The 16077-nt window shown below is 49.7% G+C and overlaps 4 protein-coding genes across 4 annotated transcripts; 3 read left to right on the top strand and 1 right to left on the bottom strand.

Moving 5' to 3' along the window:
* Positions 1 to 2065: 2065 nt before the first annotated feature.
* BKA67DRAFT_552898 (C6 zinc finger protein) lies at positions 2066 to 4194 on the top strand. The gene is made up of 5 exons (XM_046101881.1): positions 2066 to 2531; positions 2584 to 2670; positions 2727 to 2861; positions 2909 to 3410; positions 3486 to 4194. Exons 1-5 carry the CDS (start codon positions 2241 to 2243, stop codon positions 3818 to 3820), a joined length of 1350 nt encoding a protein of 449 aa, XP_045960971.1. The 5' UTR covers positions 2066 to 2240; the 3' UTR covers positions 3821 to 4194.
* On the top strand, positions 4195 to 5776 carry BKA67DRAFT_552896 (uncharacterized protein). Its single transcript, XM_046101880.1, has one exon. The coding sequence runs from the start codon at positions 4469 to 4471 to the stop codon at positions 5417 to 5419; it is 951 nt and encodes a 316-aa protein (XP_045960970.1). The 5' UTR covers positions 4195 to 4468; the 3' UTR covers positions 5420 to 5776.
* An 829-nt stretch (positions 5777 to 6605) lies between these two features.
* On the bottom strand, positions 6606 to 8563 carry BKA67DRAFT_513106 (6-phosphofructo-2-kinase-domain-containing protein; the record flags this gene model as incomplete). The annotated part of the gene is made up of 2 exons (XM_046097536.1): positions 6606 to 7463; positions 7529 to 8563. The coding sequence occupies 2 exons, from the start codon at positions 8561 to 8563 to the stop codon at positions 6606 to 6608; spliced, it is 1893 nt and encodes a 630-aa protein (XP_045960969.1).
* A 5213-nt stretch (positions 8564 to 13776) lies between these two features.
* BKA67DRAFT_531989 (uncharacterized protein) lies at positions 13777 to 15287 on the top strand (the record flags this gene model as incomplete). Its single annotated transcript, XM_046099466.1, has 2 exons — positions 13777 to 13961; positions 14030 to 15287. The coding sequence occupies 2 exons, from the start codon at positions 13777 to 13779 to the stop codon at positions 15285 to 15287; spliced, it is 1443 nt and encodes a 480-aa protein (XP_045960968.1).
* Positions 15288 to 16077: the final 790 nt, after the last annotated feature.

The raw sequence follows: 16077 nt of genomic DNA, 5'->3' as shown, positions 1-16077 counted from the left end.
TCCGATAATGCCATGCCAGCTGTTATGCCAGGCGTTTGCACAAGACCGCCACGGTTGTTTCGGCCATGAACTAGCCCCGTCTTTCGATTTGGGCCACGACTCATGAGTTCGTCTCATTCCAGGTCCCACTGCCTAACCCAGTGGTGGGCTCACACAATGTCTCTTTGGGCCTAGCAACTTACGTGTAAAATCTCCTCATCCCGCTGCCTCTACAATCGTACTACGGAGTAGGGCTACCAAAGCCATCTCCCGGCTCTGGGAACGGGACCGAAAGCTTGGCATCGCGCGACGTCGCCAACGCCCTCTGGCCGCGTGGTGAAACGGCAAGCGAGATTATGGGAGCGCCTCACAGTCTTGGACAAGCCCTGCTCCCCGATTGGCTGCTACACAAACGAGAACTTGATGGCCTGTCGATCCTTTCTTCTTCGGGACTTTCCATGGCTAGAACAATCTTTCATCTTCTACGATTGCCGAAGCCAAGAGCGATATACAACCACACAGCAGGGACAGACACAACAAGGGCAGAAGTTGGCCCAGGGCTCGCGATCTGCGTCCCAAGCAACGGAGGTGATAAAGCTTGGCTGATCCAATTGTCGATCTTCTCGTGTTGATTATACGAGGTGTAGAGTATATGTCATAGCCAGAAGCAAGGCATCGCAGCATTCATTTGCTTTCGTACCATCAGGCCACTGTCCCTGAATCCACAGGCATTAGATGCTTTTTGTACCCTAATCCGCTGTATTGCCAGCTGTCATGTCGGCCATTTGCGGAGAAATATCTGCGGTACGACTCATCACACACATTAGTACTCCCTAGGTGGCCAGTTATAAAGTCTGGATATTGGCGGATGGAGTATGCATCCGTTACCATCAGATGCCTTCGAGGAAACCCACTTTGACCCTCGTCAGCGGGTGTCGCACATGCCAATGAAGGAGTACAAAGCCTTGAGCATTTGGATTATATCACTTCGCTGTATACTATTCCTGCCACCATAACACTCGCAGGAACTCCAATATGTTAGGAAAAACTTGAAATTATACAGGCTCAGATGTTTGGATCTATACACTTGGTTGGCTTGTGCAATATACAAATAAAAGTTGGACTATGTTGCAATAATTGTCCGTCCGGCCCGCCACCTCGATATCCAGATCGCTAGTATATTAAAGTTTTCCCGAACTAATGAGCGTCTTATAGCAGCGTGTGGGAGTCACCCATCAACTTTCTGCTTCGTTTTGCTATTCTACCCATGCTTGCTTCCGCTTCCTTGCAGTCGGAAAATAAGGGCGGCTTAATTTATTGGAGTTCAGCACATGTATTAAGCCCCTTTGCATTGAGCTTCACGTGCAAGCCATTCTCTTTGCAGTCCGTTCTCGTGCTTCGAACTACCGCCACGTCTAGAAACTCCTCTACCGAAAACTTCGACTCCTCTCTCACCATGTTCGGGTTGGATCTGATTGGCCGTGGCGTCGCGTTGCCGTGGTTGTTTTGCTAATCAGCAATCCACATACGATGAGACGAGGCAGGCCAGCATGAAATTCCGATAACGATATATGAGCAAAAACAGCCTGTAAAAAGTTGAAAGCTTTACAACGGTTTCTTTCATTGTGCCCAGTGATCGGTCTGTTCTAGGCCGAAACCAGCTTACCAACTGGTTTCAAACTGATGTGGCGGAGCAGGCTACCCCGGCTTCAAGGTTAACCCGACTATGACTATACGTCGATTCGGTATTCAAGCAGGAAATGCCGCTGATGCGACTTCTCTCAGACACACAATTCCCCCGTGCTCGCGGCGCCCTGGTCAAATTTGTTCGCGCGCGATGGAGGATGTCTGGAAGTGGTTGCCTTGTATGGCGCCTCGCAAGACTGTAAGGGAATTTTAACATTGGATGTGGGAGCACATTTGTGATTACAAAAAGTGCCATTGGTTTTGATGGCAACCATAGCAATGACCCCAGTCAGATTCCATCATGGAGGGCTCAGCACACTGCCACCACCTGCACGTGATCGATACTAGGCGTTCAAGCTATGCTTTTGGTCTGCTTGGCATTAAACATTACAATTCTGCGGCTGATAATATCGAAAAGGTAAGACGACAAAGTAGAAGAATCAAGTGTAGACAACTACAAGCCTTTTCTTTAAATAGAAAGGGGATTAGAAGCAGCCAAAGAACAACTAGCAGATAAAATATCACACTCAACAACGACGACGGAGATAACTAACCTAGAGCACCGGTCTAGCAGTATGGATTCATTGGGCCTCGGTGGGACCGCTCCTCGAATGCTAAGTTTCAATGGCACATCACCAGACTTTGACTATATGGCATTCCTACAGGACGATGGGTTTGATTACCTTGCCGAGGAGAGTTCCTCGAATTCGGCTTCTGCTCCCGCCGCCGGCCCCTCATCTGACATCTCACCATCGGATGACCGAGGACTATCCAAGAAAGGCTTGAGCCAAAGGCAGAGACTTGAGCGCAGAGGACACACAAAGAGTCGACTTGGCTGCTATAATTGTAAAAGAAGAAGAATCAAGGTGATCATCCACTATTAAAGGCTCTAAACAACATCCGCTGATGGTAAACCAGTGTCAAGAGACACATCCGGCATGTGGTCACTGTGTCAAGTCAGGATTGCAGTGTGAATACCCGAATGCGCCAACGGTCATTCACCAGGTGCGTAAAGTGTTTGTATGGTTGGACTAACCAAGGTTAGACTAATCTGCGAGTAGCCTCAACAGCAGGTACCCCTTTTCAGCCTACAAGACATGCGGTTCTTTCAGCACTTTTTGCAGGTCTGCTACCCTCATCATCCATTGGGTAACGAAAGCATCTGGACGCATGAGGTCCCTTGCTTGTCCCAGAACGTGAGTCTGCAAGAATAAGCAAATGATATGGGACTGAGTAGGATTAGCACGAACACCTCATGCACGCCATTCTTGGCCTCTCCGCTTCGGAACTCATGGTCAATGAGCCTAATTTGGCGACCTTTGCCATGACGCATCGTCTAAAGGCCATTAAGGCGATCAAGAAGCAGTTAACAGATGGACTGAAGACAGATCCCGCTGCAGAAGGTAATGCACTGGTGGCGACCTGTTTTGCCCTGACCTTTCAGTCCGTTTTGCTAGATGATGGGATGGCAGAATACATGACGTTTATCCGGGGGATACTTATTACTGCTATTCAGATGTGGTGCAAAGGGGCTAAGTTCATGTTCCATAATTTCATAGGGGAAGACCAGATGGCTATCCTGAAGCCTCTCATGGAGCAAGTGCCTATAACCAATAAGGGCTGGACTGATATGGCAGTCGCTGGCATGAAAGCCTTGCGACCGCTTTGCAAGCATGAAGTCGAGATAGCGTATCATGGTATGATCCAGGAAATCGCGGAGACTCTATATACTTCCCCATTCAAAGGTAAGCCGCATGTTGTTCCTTGTATTCGACATCTACTTCACCAAGCGCTCAGCTAACTTCAATTTGTACTCTCAGCCTATGAGCTGCTTACCCGACATTACGGGTGGTGGATGCAGATCTCTCACCAAAACTTCGCACATCTCATAGATCCGAACAATACGGTCTGCACGCTGCTGGCTTCGCATTGGATAGCACTAAAACAGATTATGGCGTCCATTACCGAAAAGGAGTATGAGGCACGTCAAAAGGAGCCGAACAAGGAGAAGACTATGGAACTTGGTATAGGCAGATGGCTCAAATATCTCAACCGGCAAGTTCCACCCGAATTTTCTCAGTACAACTGGTGGCCTACTTGGGTCGAGGCACAGCTGGATGAAGATGCAGGTTTCTTTGGTAAACGGGCACACTGATAGTACTATAGATGTAATGATATTTGGCTCTCAGCAAGTACAAGATTGCTATAGAAAACGCAGACTCCTTCTCGAAATATTGCCTTGCGAAGCTTTCCCTACAGTATTTTTTTGAGTTGTGTGGAATCGGACATTTGCCACTGCGTCAGATGCCTCAACTTCTCTACGTATTTCTCAAGCTGAGGATAATGATAAGATGACACCGGCGGAACTTCTCACGACCCTGTCTTAATTCAGTCCAACCCGCCAAGCACAATTGTGCCGTCACGGGTGCCCTACCCGTCCCTTTGGCTTGGAGACGCACTGGACCCGCTTTCCCCAGAATACGAAATACGACACGACGAAGCGCAATGCGGGTGAACGCTAGCGGGAGCTGTGAAGATCAGCTGGTCCTTGGCATACATTTCTAGGTTAGGCATATTGAAGAAGGAAACAAGAATTTCCTCATGCGACTCGAGCGTCTTTGTTAGATACATATGCCTAGTCAAGCCTTGCATGAACATGTGCTGTTTTGCCGGTCGCTTAGATCGTATATCAGTGTCATTGGCGGCCATCGGAGGTCTCACATACCGCAAGGTCAGTATAACATAGAGGACAAAAATGTCCAATTTAATAACGATCCCATGATCTCTACATTTTCCATTGACGATGCAACATATACCTACAAAGGACCAGAACAGTATCCCCATGCCGACTGCGTGGCCTGGATATACGAACATGCATAGCGAGATATCCATTCCGAGGACTTCAACCTCACAGCTCTCGAGGCCATGGTCCCATCCACCATCCTACTCTAAGCAACCAGGAGACATGGAACTAAGCGACTGGGCATCATCATCAAACTCCCTCGAGTGGTCTTCACCTTCGCATGCCGAAGCCAGATCGGTGATATCCACACCGCCGCCCTTCAGAGCGACGACCCATCTGCAAATCCAGTCGCAAGGCAAAGCACTACACTCGCTGCCAACACCGACCAGCCCGACGCCGCTCCCGGTCTTCACACTCACACCCGACGGGCGTCTGGACCGCCTCATATACCTTTCCGTGCGGCCCAAGCGAAGCTCGGGCTCCTGCTTCCTAGCCCGCGGCGACGACGAGCAGGAAACACCGCTCACGGCGACGACGTACCGCTTCGGGCCCGGCCGGCCACCAGCCGTCCGTCTCGGCAATCCCGACGACCCCGGGGGTCCACAGGAGGAGTTCGAGGTCCGCAGCCTCGGGCTGTTCACGAGGTCCCAGAGCATGCGGACGAGCCTGGGCACTTTCGAGTGGCGCTACGCTGGCTCGGGGGCGAGGGCCGTGGAGTCTGCCGACAACGTCCTTGTTCTGGAGCGGGTCGCGAGCACGGGTCACCTGGGCGGCACGGGCGAGTCGTGCACGAGGGTTGCGCAGTTGGTGCGGAATAGGGCGTTTCGCACGCCGGGGACGTGTCGGGCTACTGCGGGTAATGGCGGGAGGCTGATGTTGGATCTGAGTGGTTTTGATGAGAAGGAGAGGGAAAGAGTGCAGGTGCTCGTTGTCACGACGGCGATCGTCATGCTGAAGAAGGAGGTTGATCGGAGGAGAAGGGACGGGCCGTATTCTCTTTGGTGGTTGTGAACGTATCTCATTGAGACATGTTGTGGCTGTTCGATATGTAAAGACATGCTCTCTAATTCTGTTTCGTTCGGTATTAAGGAAACTTCTGACTACATTCAACTCCCATTATCATAATCATGGCGTCCCAAGAGTTAGACCTTTCTCAGTTTATTATAACCGGTCTTGGTTATATGAGATAAGAAAATGTGAGACAATAGCCGGATACTGGGACATCAAGAGGAGCATCTATTTGACTCTTCTTGGGGGTGGGGTTTCCCAAAAATAATAATTTAATAAAGGTTCGGGATATCATGGGATGGGACCATTTGCCTTCATTTTACCAGTGTGATATTATTCAATAAACCGACACTAATTCTTGCGCTTACATATTATCTGTCAACTTTCGAACTGTGATAAGAAGTACTTAGATGTAGCTGACTAATTTTGCAACTTTACTAAGGTCTCCTCAACTCCTGCAAGCTCTACACGGTCCTTACCTGCATGTTTAAGCACGGTGTTGTTGCATCCTGAAGAGCAATCTATCGATAGCCTTTGCTGGAAAGGGGCAGTGAGGGAATTTTGCTATCCAAATATCGAAAGAGCACCCACATCATGAGATGTGACGGCTATCAGACCTGCCTTTAGAGAGGATGACTAAGTAATACTGAGTGTGCAAGCATCCACTAAACAGGTGGTAATGATTGGCTGTTGACCAAACCTTGCTCTATTCCTTTTTCTTTCTTCCTTTTTCCTTCTGTTTCCAACAATACCTACCTTGAGCGTTGGACGTGAATAGATACACTACCATCACGTGATAGTCGGCAGACATTCTCTGGTTGATATGTGGAGGTTATTAAGCGTTTGTATTACTCTATTTCGGGAATCCTCGAACCCGTGTGCCTTCTATAGCTCTATTGTAAGTGCCCTACTTTTCAAGCTATAACGATGTGTTTGCCAACATATAATGCTCGGGTATCCCTAATCATCCAAGACTCCATGCATATAAGGGATAAAAGGATCTAATAGAGTTGGGAGAACCATTTCGTGCGTGTCGTCAAACGCCGTGACCATGTTGTAAACCAAAATCGACCGGCTCTCAAACATAATTCAAAAACGCCCAGAATGTACCCCTTCTGCCTCTGCTCGCATAGAAATATCGTATACATAATAAACAAACATACGTCCACTTTCCGTCATCCGTTTGGCATTATGCGTTCTGGTCAACCGTTTTCGAAGGTCTGTAGTCCGGCAGCTCTTCGAACCAGCCCTTCTCCTCGTTGTATTTGTAGGCATGGAACTCGACTCCGTAGGGCTTGGGCTCGATGGCGTAAACCATGCCAAGTGGGACGTCTAGGTCTGCAATGTCGTCCCTCGTGAGATCCATAAAATATGCCATCAAGACCCGGCAAACCGATCGATGGCCAATGACAACGACATGGTCCTTGATACGCTCAATCTCACGTACCATATCCCGGAGTTTGTTGATGATCTGAAGGTAGCCCTCGCCGCCGACTCCAGGGTATACATAGTGAAGTTTGTCGGACTGCCGCTTTACGTACTCGTCCGAATGAGAGCGGGCAATCTCTTCATATGTCAAGCCCTCGAACTTGCCTGCATTGAGCTCATTGAGCATTTCAAACGCCTTCGTGTCATAGTCGTCATCAGCTTCGAAATATTCTGCTGTCTGTATACTTCGTTTCAACATAGATGTCCAGACACACGTGTTCTTTTCATCGAGCTCCCGGTTCATCTCGGGGTAAGGCGGTGATCTGTCACCAGGCAAGGGGGGAAATGTGAACTTGGCAAGCTTGTCCTTCTGCTCAACCAGCCATTCGCCTCGTTTCTGGGTGATGAAGCCATAGAGAGCATGCGCGTAAAAATGACCACGTTCCGTAAGCTCAGAGTTGCCGCCAATCTTGCCCAGATGATTATCAACGGACTGACCGTGCCTTGTAATCCAGATTTGTCTTGGGGCCAGGTTGAAAGACGAGAGATAGTGGGCAATACCGCCGGAAAGGAAGCCCTCCAAGCCGAAATGTGTCAGTTTCTTGCCGACATCAATCATCTGTGGAATTGATTAGCTCAGGGGTGCGGGACATGTTGTCGAACAAGTGAGAGTGGGGAACGGACCTTGATGTATTGCATCCCATGATCCTCTTCGTAGTCGCCTAGTGGCACATAGGCGCTCTCGTATTGTTTGACACGAGCTCGGAAGTCCTCCAAAGACTTGACAGGGTCCTTGTCTTTGTAGTCAGGACCAGAGAGCTTGAGTCGCATGTTTGCCTCCAAGATATCTGGGTTTTGACAAACACTCTCGATGAAGAGAATACCAAGCTTTGGCTCTCTCGCCTTGATATGGTCAAATAGTCTCTGGCGACGTTCAATGGTGCTATTGGTTGCATCGAGGATTCCAACGGCGCCGCCTCCATCTATGAGGTAGTCTAAAAGCTCATCAAGAGTGTCAATAGCGAGCTGCTCTCGGATCCTTGAACCCTGAGAGTTCTTGGGGTCGAAGAAATTTGCGGATTGATCCACTCGTGATCCAGCACTAGAGTCGTCGAGGTTCCATTCAGCTGGTTCCGACGTCGCCTTGCGGGTAGGCGATTCCTGCTTTGCCTCTTTGCCGTTCAGTAGTATTTGTGCGACCTGGGCATGCGCATCCATGGGATTCTCGTGGGCGGGCTTCAAGGGCGAGCGTACGTCGACGGCCACACGTCTCCTGTTTCCAACATTGAAAATTCTAGTGTTGTGTTGCTGCCATGAGAGATATCGCTTGAGCTTTTTGGTGATGTAGGACTTGCCACGAGCGGGCAGGCCGACCATGATGATGACAAGCTTGGCAGCGACATCGCGATCTGCAATTTTGCCGTCGGGTGATATGGTGGACTTGGTCATGCCAGGAATGTTAAGGGTGGTGGCATGAGGGCGTACCCTGGGAGTCTGGGTACCAGAGTTTTGCCTGAGCGGAGGGATCCTGGGGGATCCAGGAGTAGTGGACGATATGCTCTTAGTATAGGGTGAATTTTCCATGGGAGGCGGCATACGGCCTTCGAGGGACAGCTCCTTAGTGCCATCATTAATACCTCTCAGAGCCTGGGCCAAAGAGGCAGGGTTCGGCGGAGGATGCTGGCCGGCAGCCAAGAAAGGTGCGGCGGCTGGTGGCATCAAACCAGAGGCATTACTTGAGGCCCTGGATCTCGAGGCTACCGAGTTCCCTCTCGATCTTTGTGTCTCGACATCTTGTAAGGTTTTGTTGGGATTAGGCCAGGCGCCGGCGTCTCCATGGGTAGGAGTTGTCGCAAATGAGCGGCCATCGGGGTCAGGCACTGATCGTGGTATAATCGAAGGTGAGGTTGGGGTGCTGGTATTCACTTTGTGATGACTGGCCATCGCTGGCTGATGTGTTGTTAATGATGGTGGTGAATACTGCGGCGTCCTGCGGGCTGATTGGAGATCTGCACAAGAGGCGCAAGGATGTCAGTCAAGAGAGGGTCAGAGAAGGTATCGTGTCGTATGGTATGGTCTGGATCGAGCAGGTGTGGGCTTTTGTTATTGACGAGCTTGACAATGGACAGAAACAGGATCATGAACACGGGAAGAAAGCTTTTTCTCCCAGACTATGTGTTTGCGAAGAGTCGTTACTAGCCCAGGAACTAGCTTTGACCAGCTTCTCCAAAGATGATGTATTTTGGGAGGGTGTGTGAGTGTGAGAGTTGGTGTGAGCATCAGCGTGAGCGTGAGCGTGGGCGTGGCGTGGTGTGAACGCAGACAGTTGGAGGTAGTCGAAGCTTAAAAAGGTACCAGAGTACATATCCGACTAATGGAGCGTATACGGATCTGTACCTACAGTACCTAAACTCGAGGCTACCTGGGACAGGTGGATAGCAAGGTAGGATGGGTAAAATGAAACTGGCATCCGACATACCTGCGATGAGTTTATGTGCTCGCTGCCGTTCCCGTTGGGATGTCAGATCCTGTTCAGACGACACGATGTAGACTCCCTGGGGTGAGTTGTTGAAGTGAAGCCGACCTATTCTTCTGCTTGCTACTGGCTGGATTTCCGTCATGATGGCCCTTTTTATTTTATTTTTAAGGGTCTGCTCCCAGGCTTCCCGAAGAGAAGATAGGGTTGGCTCTTATTGGATTTTTCGATAAAGTGATTCTGCGCGTACTCCGCATGCGCCGGTCGCGGCAGCGCAGGTAATTGTGCAAGGGTCCCGGAGAGCTAACGCAGCGTTGAGGTCAGTGAGGGGCCTTCTGATCAGTTCCAAGCGGCAGGCTGCCCTTCGACTGGCTCTCCAAGGGGGTCCAAAGGAGTCCGTAGTGGGAAGCGTACCGAATGGCTCGCTCGCGCTAATGTAGGGTCCAGAAATGTTACGTCGAGCTGCTTGAGGTCCAGGGACTGCTGCGATCTGCACGGACTAGGGCTCTTTCTCCAGCCAGTGGTATGTCTACTGTAAGTACGGAGTTTGTAGGTAGGTACTCTATGGACCTGGTCTTCCTTGGGATGCGATTGTTTAAACCCAGAGTAACGCAGAGGAGCGCAGGACGACGGGGTCTGACTAGGCCGCCACTTTTCTACTTTTCCGCTGCCGTCCGTCCAGTAGGAAGGTATGATTTCTGACTCTGACTCTGACTCCACCGCCCTCAATTCTGGGAATTGTCCTTTCTAGCGTCGCCTCGTCTCGAGTCGAGTCGGGGACCAAGGTTGCAGTCGGTCCTATGCAGAAGGATCTTGAGAAACCTGAGGATCTTGGGATCTGAGTCTGTGTCCTGATAACCCCCTATCTTCTTCGTAGCTCTCAACTGTTGGATCTTTTGAAATTGTTTGGAGCCTTGGCGAAACCGTGTTTCTTACACAAACAGTAAGACGCCGTCTTGGCTGATCGGCAGCTACTATCGTTATTCTTGTCCACTATAATCGTGCTGTAAATAAGTAATGCTCCAAATAAGGGCCGCCTGGACACTCTTCTGGCCCGAGTGCACTCTGCCGCTCGATAGGACTCGTGCCAAGCTGTACTGTATGAAGCACGCCTCGTAGCTGATCCAGGCTTGGGTGGTTTCGGCGGCCCGTGTAAGTGCTACAGGTTCTGCAATGTTTCGCCTCTGGTCAAAGACCTTCATGTGCCAAGTCGAGGAATTACGCAGCCCTGGAGCAAAGGCAACTAAAAGAATTTCACGGTCTTGCAACCCAAACAGTAGGAAAGCCCCGCGCGCAGTTGATTTAATAGAAAGATGAGCGAGAGGATTTTTCTTTTTGACGAGGGATTAGCAAGCCTTGTTTCTTTACTATGTTTGAGTACGAGCATGATGGGGGGGGGGGGGGGGGGGAGCCACGATGACACAACCATATGCGGAAATGTTGGTTGACAATAAGCCCCCAACACACACTTGAACCCAGATTGGTGAACTCTACCGCATTCCATGCTCAACTAAGATGTAGTGTTCGGATACTGCTTTAGCCTGCCGCATACTCATTCGATAGAGGCATTCTTCTTGGACCACGCTTTACCGTTTCTACCGTCCTGTTTTACCATGCCAAGTCTGGCCTTGGCTGACTGTAATGGTCCATCCCAATTTGACCTCAATATAGCTGCGCTGGGCGTTTCGAACACAAACTCATAATGAAGCGTCATCTGAGACGCAGCATTTCTTGGATCAAAATATACCGGAGATCCGGGACATTCTCCCGTCTACATGTGTAGCTGTTCTTGAACAGTAGAGCAGGCGTGGACACCCATTCGGCATTCAGCATCATCACCAGTGATTGAACAAACCCTACATCGGCTTATATAGCACACAGGCTTGACACGCTATCCCACATCAATCAGCGCGACAAAGAGCTCCTGACGGCCTGCAATATTATTACCAGCCTACAGAGCACGCATAGATGCACCAACTCTTGTGTCTACCGCTTGACTGCGCTCGACCCGCCCAGGGCAGGATACCAAAAGGCAAAAGTCAACGCCATTGGTTTCTCCACATGATGTTTCGTTTTCCTGAGCGTTGACTGTCAGCCACCAGTACACGTTACATGTTTCGCTTTCCGAAAGCTTGCACATCGGCTACCGAAGATAAGGGCACACATCAAGACAGTCAAGTCTGACAAATAACACCTGGTGATTGCATGCGCTATCCGTACAGATTGGGCGGCTCCCCTGAAGTGCGACCGAAGACTAAGAAGCTCGAATATACCCTCTGAAGGACGAATGAGACGAGGAAATGGCCCATGTGGATGGTTCTGACCAATTGCAAAGTGGCGTCGACCGGAGGCACCAAGGACAAAACGCATAGTCCTCAACCAAAAACTAACACCAACTACAGTACGGACGCGCCGTGGGAGACCCTATGTCGTTTGTGGAATATTACAACCCCCACACCAAGAACAGTCTCGCCCGTTCAACCGTGAAGCTCTAAAGGGCCAAAAACTTGTCTTCTAGCATGTCCACAATCGAGATTTTACACCACTCCGAATCAAGCTGCGAGCCACGACTTTGTATTGCTCCTTCTAGAACACCAAACTTGATAAAGTTATACCCGATATACTCCACAACTATGTGGAAATTGTTGATGTTTGCCCGAAGGTCAAGGACGCATGCTCTTAAGTCGACATCCTAATATGATCTTATAAACCTTGGGTAGGTGTTGACAGCTGTTCCATTGACACATTGATCTGGACGGGTGAAACTCCTGGAGGGTTGAAACTGGCTTTTGATGGGGTCCACAGCTAAAGTTTCTACAATACTAACATTAAGAAAAGCTGTTTTTTTTTTTTGAAGGTTTTCAATGCACTACATGCTAGAACAGTGTTCTAGAGTTATATAGACCAGAGGTTCAGCCCCACCGACACGATTAGATTGTGACATGCAGATGATAATAACTATTTATATTCCTGACAGCACGAAATTCGAAATCGGCGGCGTAGTTCATATTGCTTACTTGTGCAGCCAGCGCTCTATCTATGTAGGTTTCAAACGCTCATCCGGCAGGCTTAGCTCTCATTCTTACGCTCAAACGATTCCGAGTTCTACTTAGACAAAGCAGATGTAAAAGAATGTCCATCATTGGACGCGCACGCCCTCACAACCTTTGTAGTCGCGCTCGATGTGTACATTCATTAACGACTACGTTGTGCCGTTTGCAACTGTTGTATCAGTCTGGCTGGCTTACGAAAAACAACATGAGCACGGGGGACAGCGACATCTTTGAGCGACATCTAGGGTTTTCTGCATCTGAAGTTTCATGATTCTGTACGTATTGTGACAATGTACAGACATTGTACGGCTTTGTCAAGCATGCTTAATTCTGATACTTACAAAATTCATGACTTGACTTAACCCCGAACCCCACCGCCCCGCGGACGGAGCGGATGTAGACTTCTACCGATCTTGGTTCTACTCAATTTCAAAACGCTTCCAGAATTTGGGTCTGCTGGTCATGCCGATTTATCGATTATGCAGGGACCTCACCACGGGAGCCCCACTTTAAAGTGATTTCTATCGTTGGTAGCTCACTTTTTGCTGCAAGAGCGTGGTTGATATTCACATATCATATCGTTGGTTGCAGGTTGACGTTTCCTGCCCCCAAAAAATATCAACACGGTTGCCAGGAAGTTTATTTGTTGCCCATGGGTATTTCGAGGTGCGTCACTTCCAGGGACATCTTCCTCGCGTACAACAAATCGGGTTCTTCATTTCTGAGACGTCAGCGGCTTGGATGTCATTCCGAAAGTATCCTCTCATCCAGCAAATCAGACTTGACGCTATTCACCGTTTTTTCCCTCTCCTTCTTGGGATAGAATAAGTGGCAAGAACTGCTCACCAGACCATTCACGTAACTTTCCGTTCGTTGAAGGTTTCCTCACTTCCTTCCGCTTCAGCTTCATTCAGAGTGTCGCTGCAACAATCGGCTGTGAGGCATCGCCTTCCAACCCCAAAACCTTCAAGGTCCACCAGTGCTCCATTGCTGGTACACACTACCGCAGTACTCTTTCTCAATTCCCAAGCAAGGAGCATCGCCAGGGTGATTGGTACCTGCCAGATATCAAAACGGTAATTGCAGAAGCCTGCCAGTTCGTGCTGCTATGGGAAGCAGCCTCTGCATACTTCCTATTTAGAAGTACTCTGCTTCTGACAAGCCTTCGACTCTAGAGGACTTGGGATTCCAATAATTTGAATGCTTCAACTACTCGTTCACCCAGAAACCTTCTTTCATCTCGGTTCCCCAAGGTCTAGCTCCAGCGAATATCGCCCGCACCACTAATCTCGAATTTCGCATTGGCACTGCCACTGCCATTGCATCTCTACAAGACTTTTCAGACACCGACCTCATAGAAGAAGAATAGACAAGAGCCTTGTTTTCTTGCTTAGGTATCCGCTATGGGCGATTCCATGAAGGAAGTTGTCGAGTCGCTCGACCCTGTCGCCCGACAGATTATTCCTCACGATATTGATATTGGCACTCTGGTACCTCTTAAGACCACACTTGAGCTCCGCGACAATCTCTCCATCGGCTATGCATATGTTACCCGAGCACCTACTAAACTCACCAACGATGTTGTCAAGTAAGTCTGGATCCTTCATGCTTTCGATGTGGATTTGTGCGATCGTTGTCGTGCTAACTATGCTATAGCGTCGTGCGATCTATGGTCGGTGATGATCAGGCTAAGAACCTTCCTCACCTCCGACGTTGTTCTAAGCCGGCGGATCTGCCGCCTCAATTGAAGAACAAATTCATGAACGAAGGCACATCTGGAAGAACCATACATACCGGGAAGTCCCAGTTCCTCTACATTATGCTTGGACCCCAAGATGAACTAGAATACGAGAACCTTGCAGCAGGCCTATCCGCAATTCCAGGAATCGGTGATGATCTCTTCATTGGCCTTATACCAATACCTCTTCTGGCTCCCACCTCTCAAATTCAAGCAAACCTTTGGTCGCAACAGTTTTGGCAGTGCGTCTACCGCAAGAACAACCCACTCGGCCCTCATCCTAGCAACATCAGCCGTACTACGAATGTCGTCTCCCGAGATGCTTCGATTTGGATGAACCTGGCTCATCAGGTTGCCAAGACGAGCCACAAGGCCGGTTTCGGAGAGCCCATTGGCGCCGTGATCGTCAAGCGTACCATTCCATCCAAGCCCGACCAGACTAAAGGTGATGCTGGCAAGACGGATGGCAACGCCTCTGATGCCTGTACTACAGATACCATCCAAGGCGATACATCTGATACAGGAGATACCAAGTCAGATGACGATAGAAAGCATGGGTTATTTGCAGAAGACGACATGGCTCCAAAGGCCGAGGGTTCAGCTGTCGAAGAGAAGGAGAGGGTCGAAATTGTTGCTGTGGCAGGTGACGCTCGTTGGCACAAGCAGGAAAGAACAGGTCAGACTGGCAATCCCATGGCTCATGCTGCTCTACGTGCCATCAGCATGGTAGCGCAAAAGCTCGTCCGAGCTGAGAACCGTGAACCCGCAGTGTCCAACCCTATCCTTGAGTTCGAGGCTTTCCAGGACCGGCCGCTCCTGACAGACGAGCAGCTAGTCTTCGATGCAGACCACCCGTGCCCAGACGGTTATCTCTGCCACGATCTCGAGCTATACATGACACATGAGCCTTGTACCATGTGCTCGATGGCGATCCTGCATTCGCGCATGGGCAGAATCGTCTTTCGGCAGCGCATGCCGTTGACAGGCGGCATGAGCTCTGAGGACCGTGGCTATGATCTCTGCGGTGGCGAGAGCATCTGTGAAAACGGCCCTTGTGGAGGCGGGCAGGGGCTTGGTCTTCACTGGCGCAAGGAGCTCAATTGGAGCATGTTAGGATGGGAATGGGAAACAGACAAAGCAGAGAGCCTTCCGGTGAGCCCACATTTGCATGCTTAGGCTGTTGGTGGGTTACAGCGTTAATCTTTGAGAACGTGGTTTCTATTTTGGAGGATTCGTTGGGTCTCCAACACCACAGAACATGAGCACCGGCGTTTCGTGGTTTCACGGCAAGGAGTTAGGTAGTCCCCTGTCGGAATTGGCATTGTTGAGGTAAGCCGTCATGCAGAACTTGATCTTTGGACGGTTTCTTTTTGGACATGTATGGATTAAAACCCTGAAGCCATGACAACGCAAGCTCGTCGGACATAGGCAGGTCATTATATTCCACTGATACCATCAGGATGGTCAGGGTTGGCAATGAAGTGCTCTGTAGATCCCAGAAGACAAGTGGGAGAAAGGGATTAGTATTTGCCGTTGATAAAAAGGTAACAGAACACGACGCCAAACATCATATGTTGTCATGCTTGCTTGACTGATAGTGACCGAATCACCTTTTCAACGTAATTGAATACCGGGCAAGATGAAATACCTAGACTAGGCAGTAACCTTAGGTAGGTAGGATCGTTCATGTAGTCTAACTAGTGCCCAGATGCGCAGCGTGCTCCTGGAGTAGGTGTAGGAGTAGGCGAGTACTTGCAGGCGGCGCCGCGCTATCTCAACGCCTAAACCAAGCGCGAACCCCTGCTATCATTGCGCAACTCAACTCAGCTCGACTCATGGAGAGAGCTTCGAAAGACAAGACGATTCCCCCCGCGGCCGTACACAACCCCCTTGAACACAACTTAACAGATACAGGCGCCAAATCTCTCCGACGTGGTTGCTCTTCTCTTTGCACTTATGACACATG

Source organism: Truncatella angustata (assembly GCF_020726525.1).
Source record: "Truncatella angustata strain MPI-SDFR-AT-0073 chromosome Unknown BKA67scaffold_2, whole genome shotgun sequence".
In the NCBI taxonomy this organism is placed as follows: Eukaryota; Fungi; Ascomycota; class Sordariomycetes; order Amphisphaeriales; family Sporocadaceae; genus Truncatella; species Truncatella angustata.
Note: the sequence above shows the minus strand (reverse complement) of the source record. Positions and strands in the feature narration are given on the sequence as shown.

Coding starts and splice junctions, on each gene's coding strand:
- BKA67DRAFT_552896 (XM_046101880.1), top strand. CDS start 4,469: ATGCAACATATACCTACAAAGGACCAGAACAGTATCCCCATGCCGACT.
- BKA67DRAFT_552898 (XM_046101881.1), top strand. CDS start 2,241: ATGGATTCATTGGGCCTCGGTGGGACCGCTCCTCGAATGCTAAGTTTC. Junction 2,862..2,908: donor TCCCTTGCTTGTCCCAGAAC/GTGAGTCTGCAA, acceptor GAGTAGGATTAG/CACGAACACCTCATGCACGC. Junction 3,411..3,485: donor ATATACTTCCCCATTCAAAG/GTAAGCCGCATG, acceptor TTGTACTCTCAG/CCTATGAGCTGCTTACCCGA.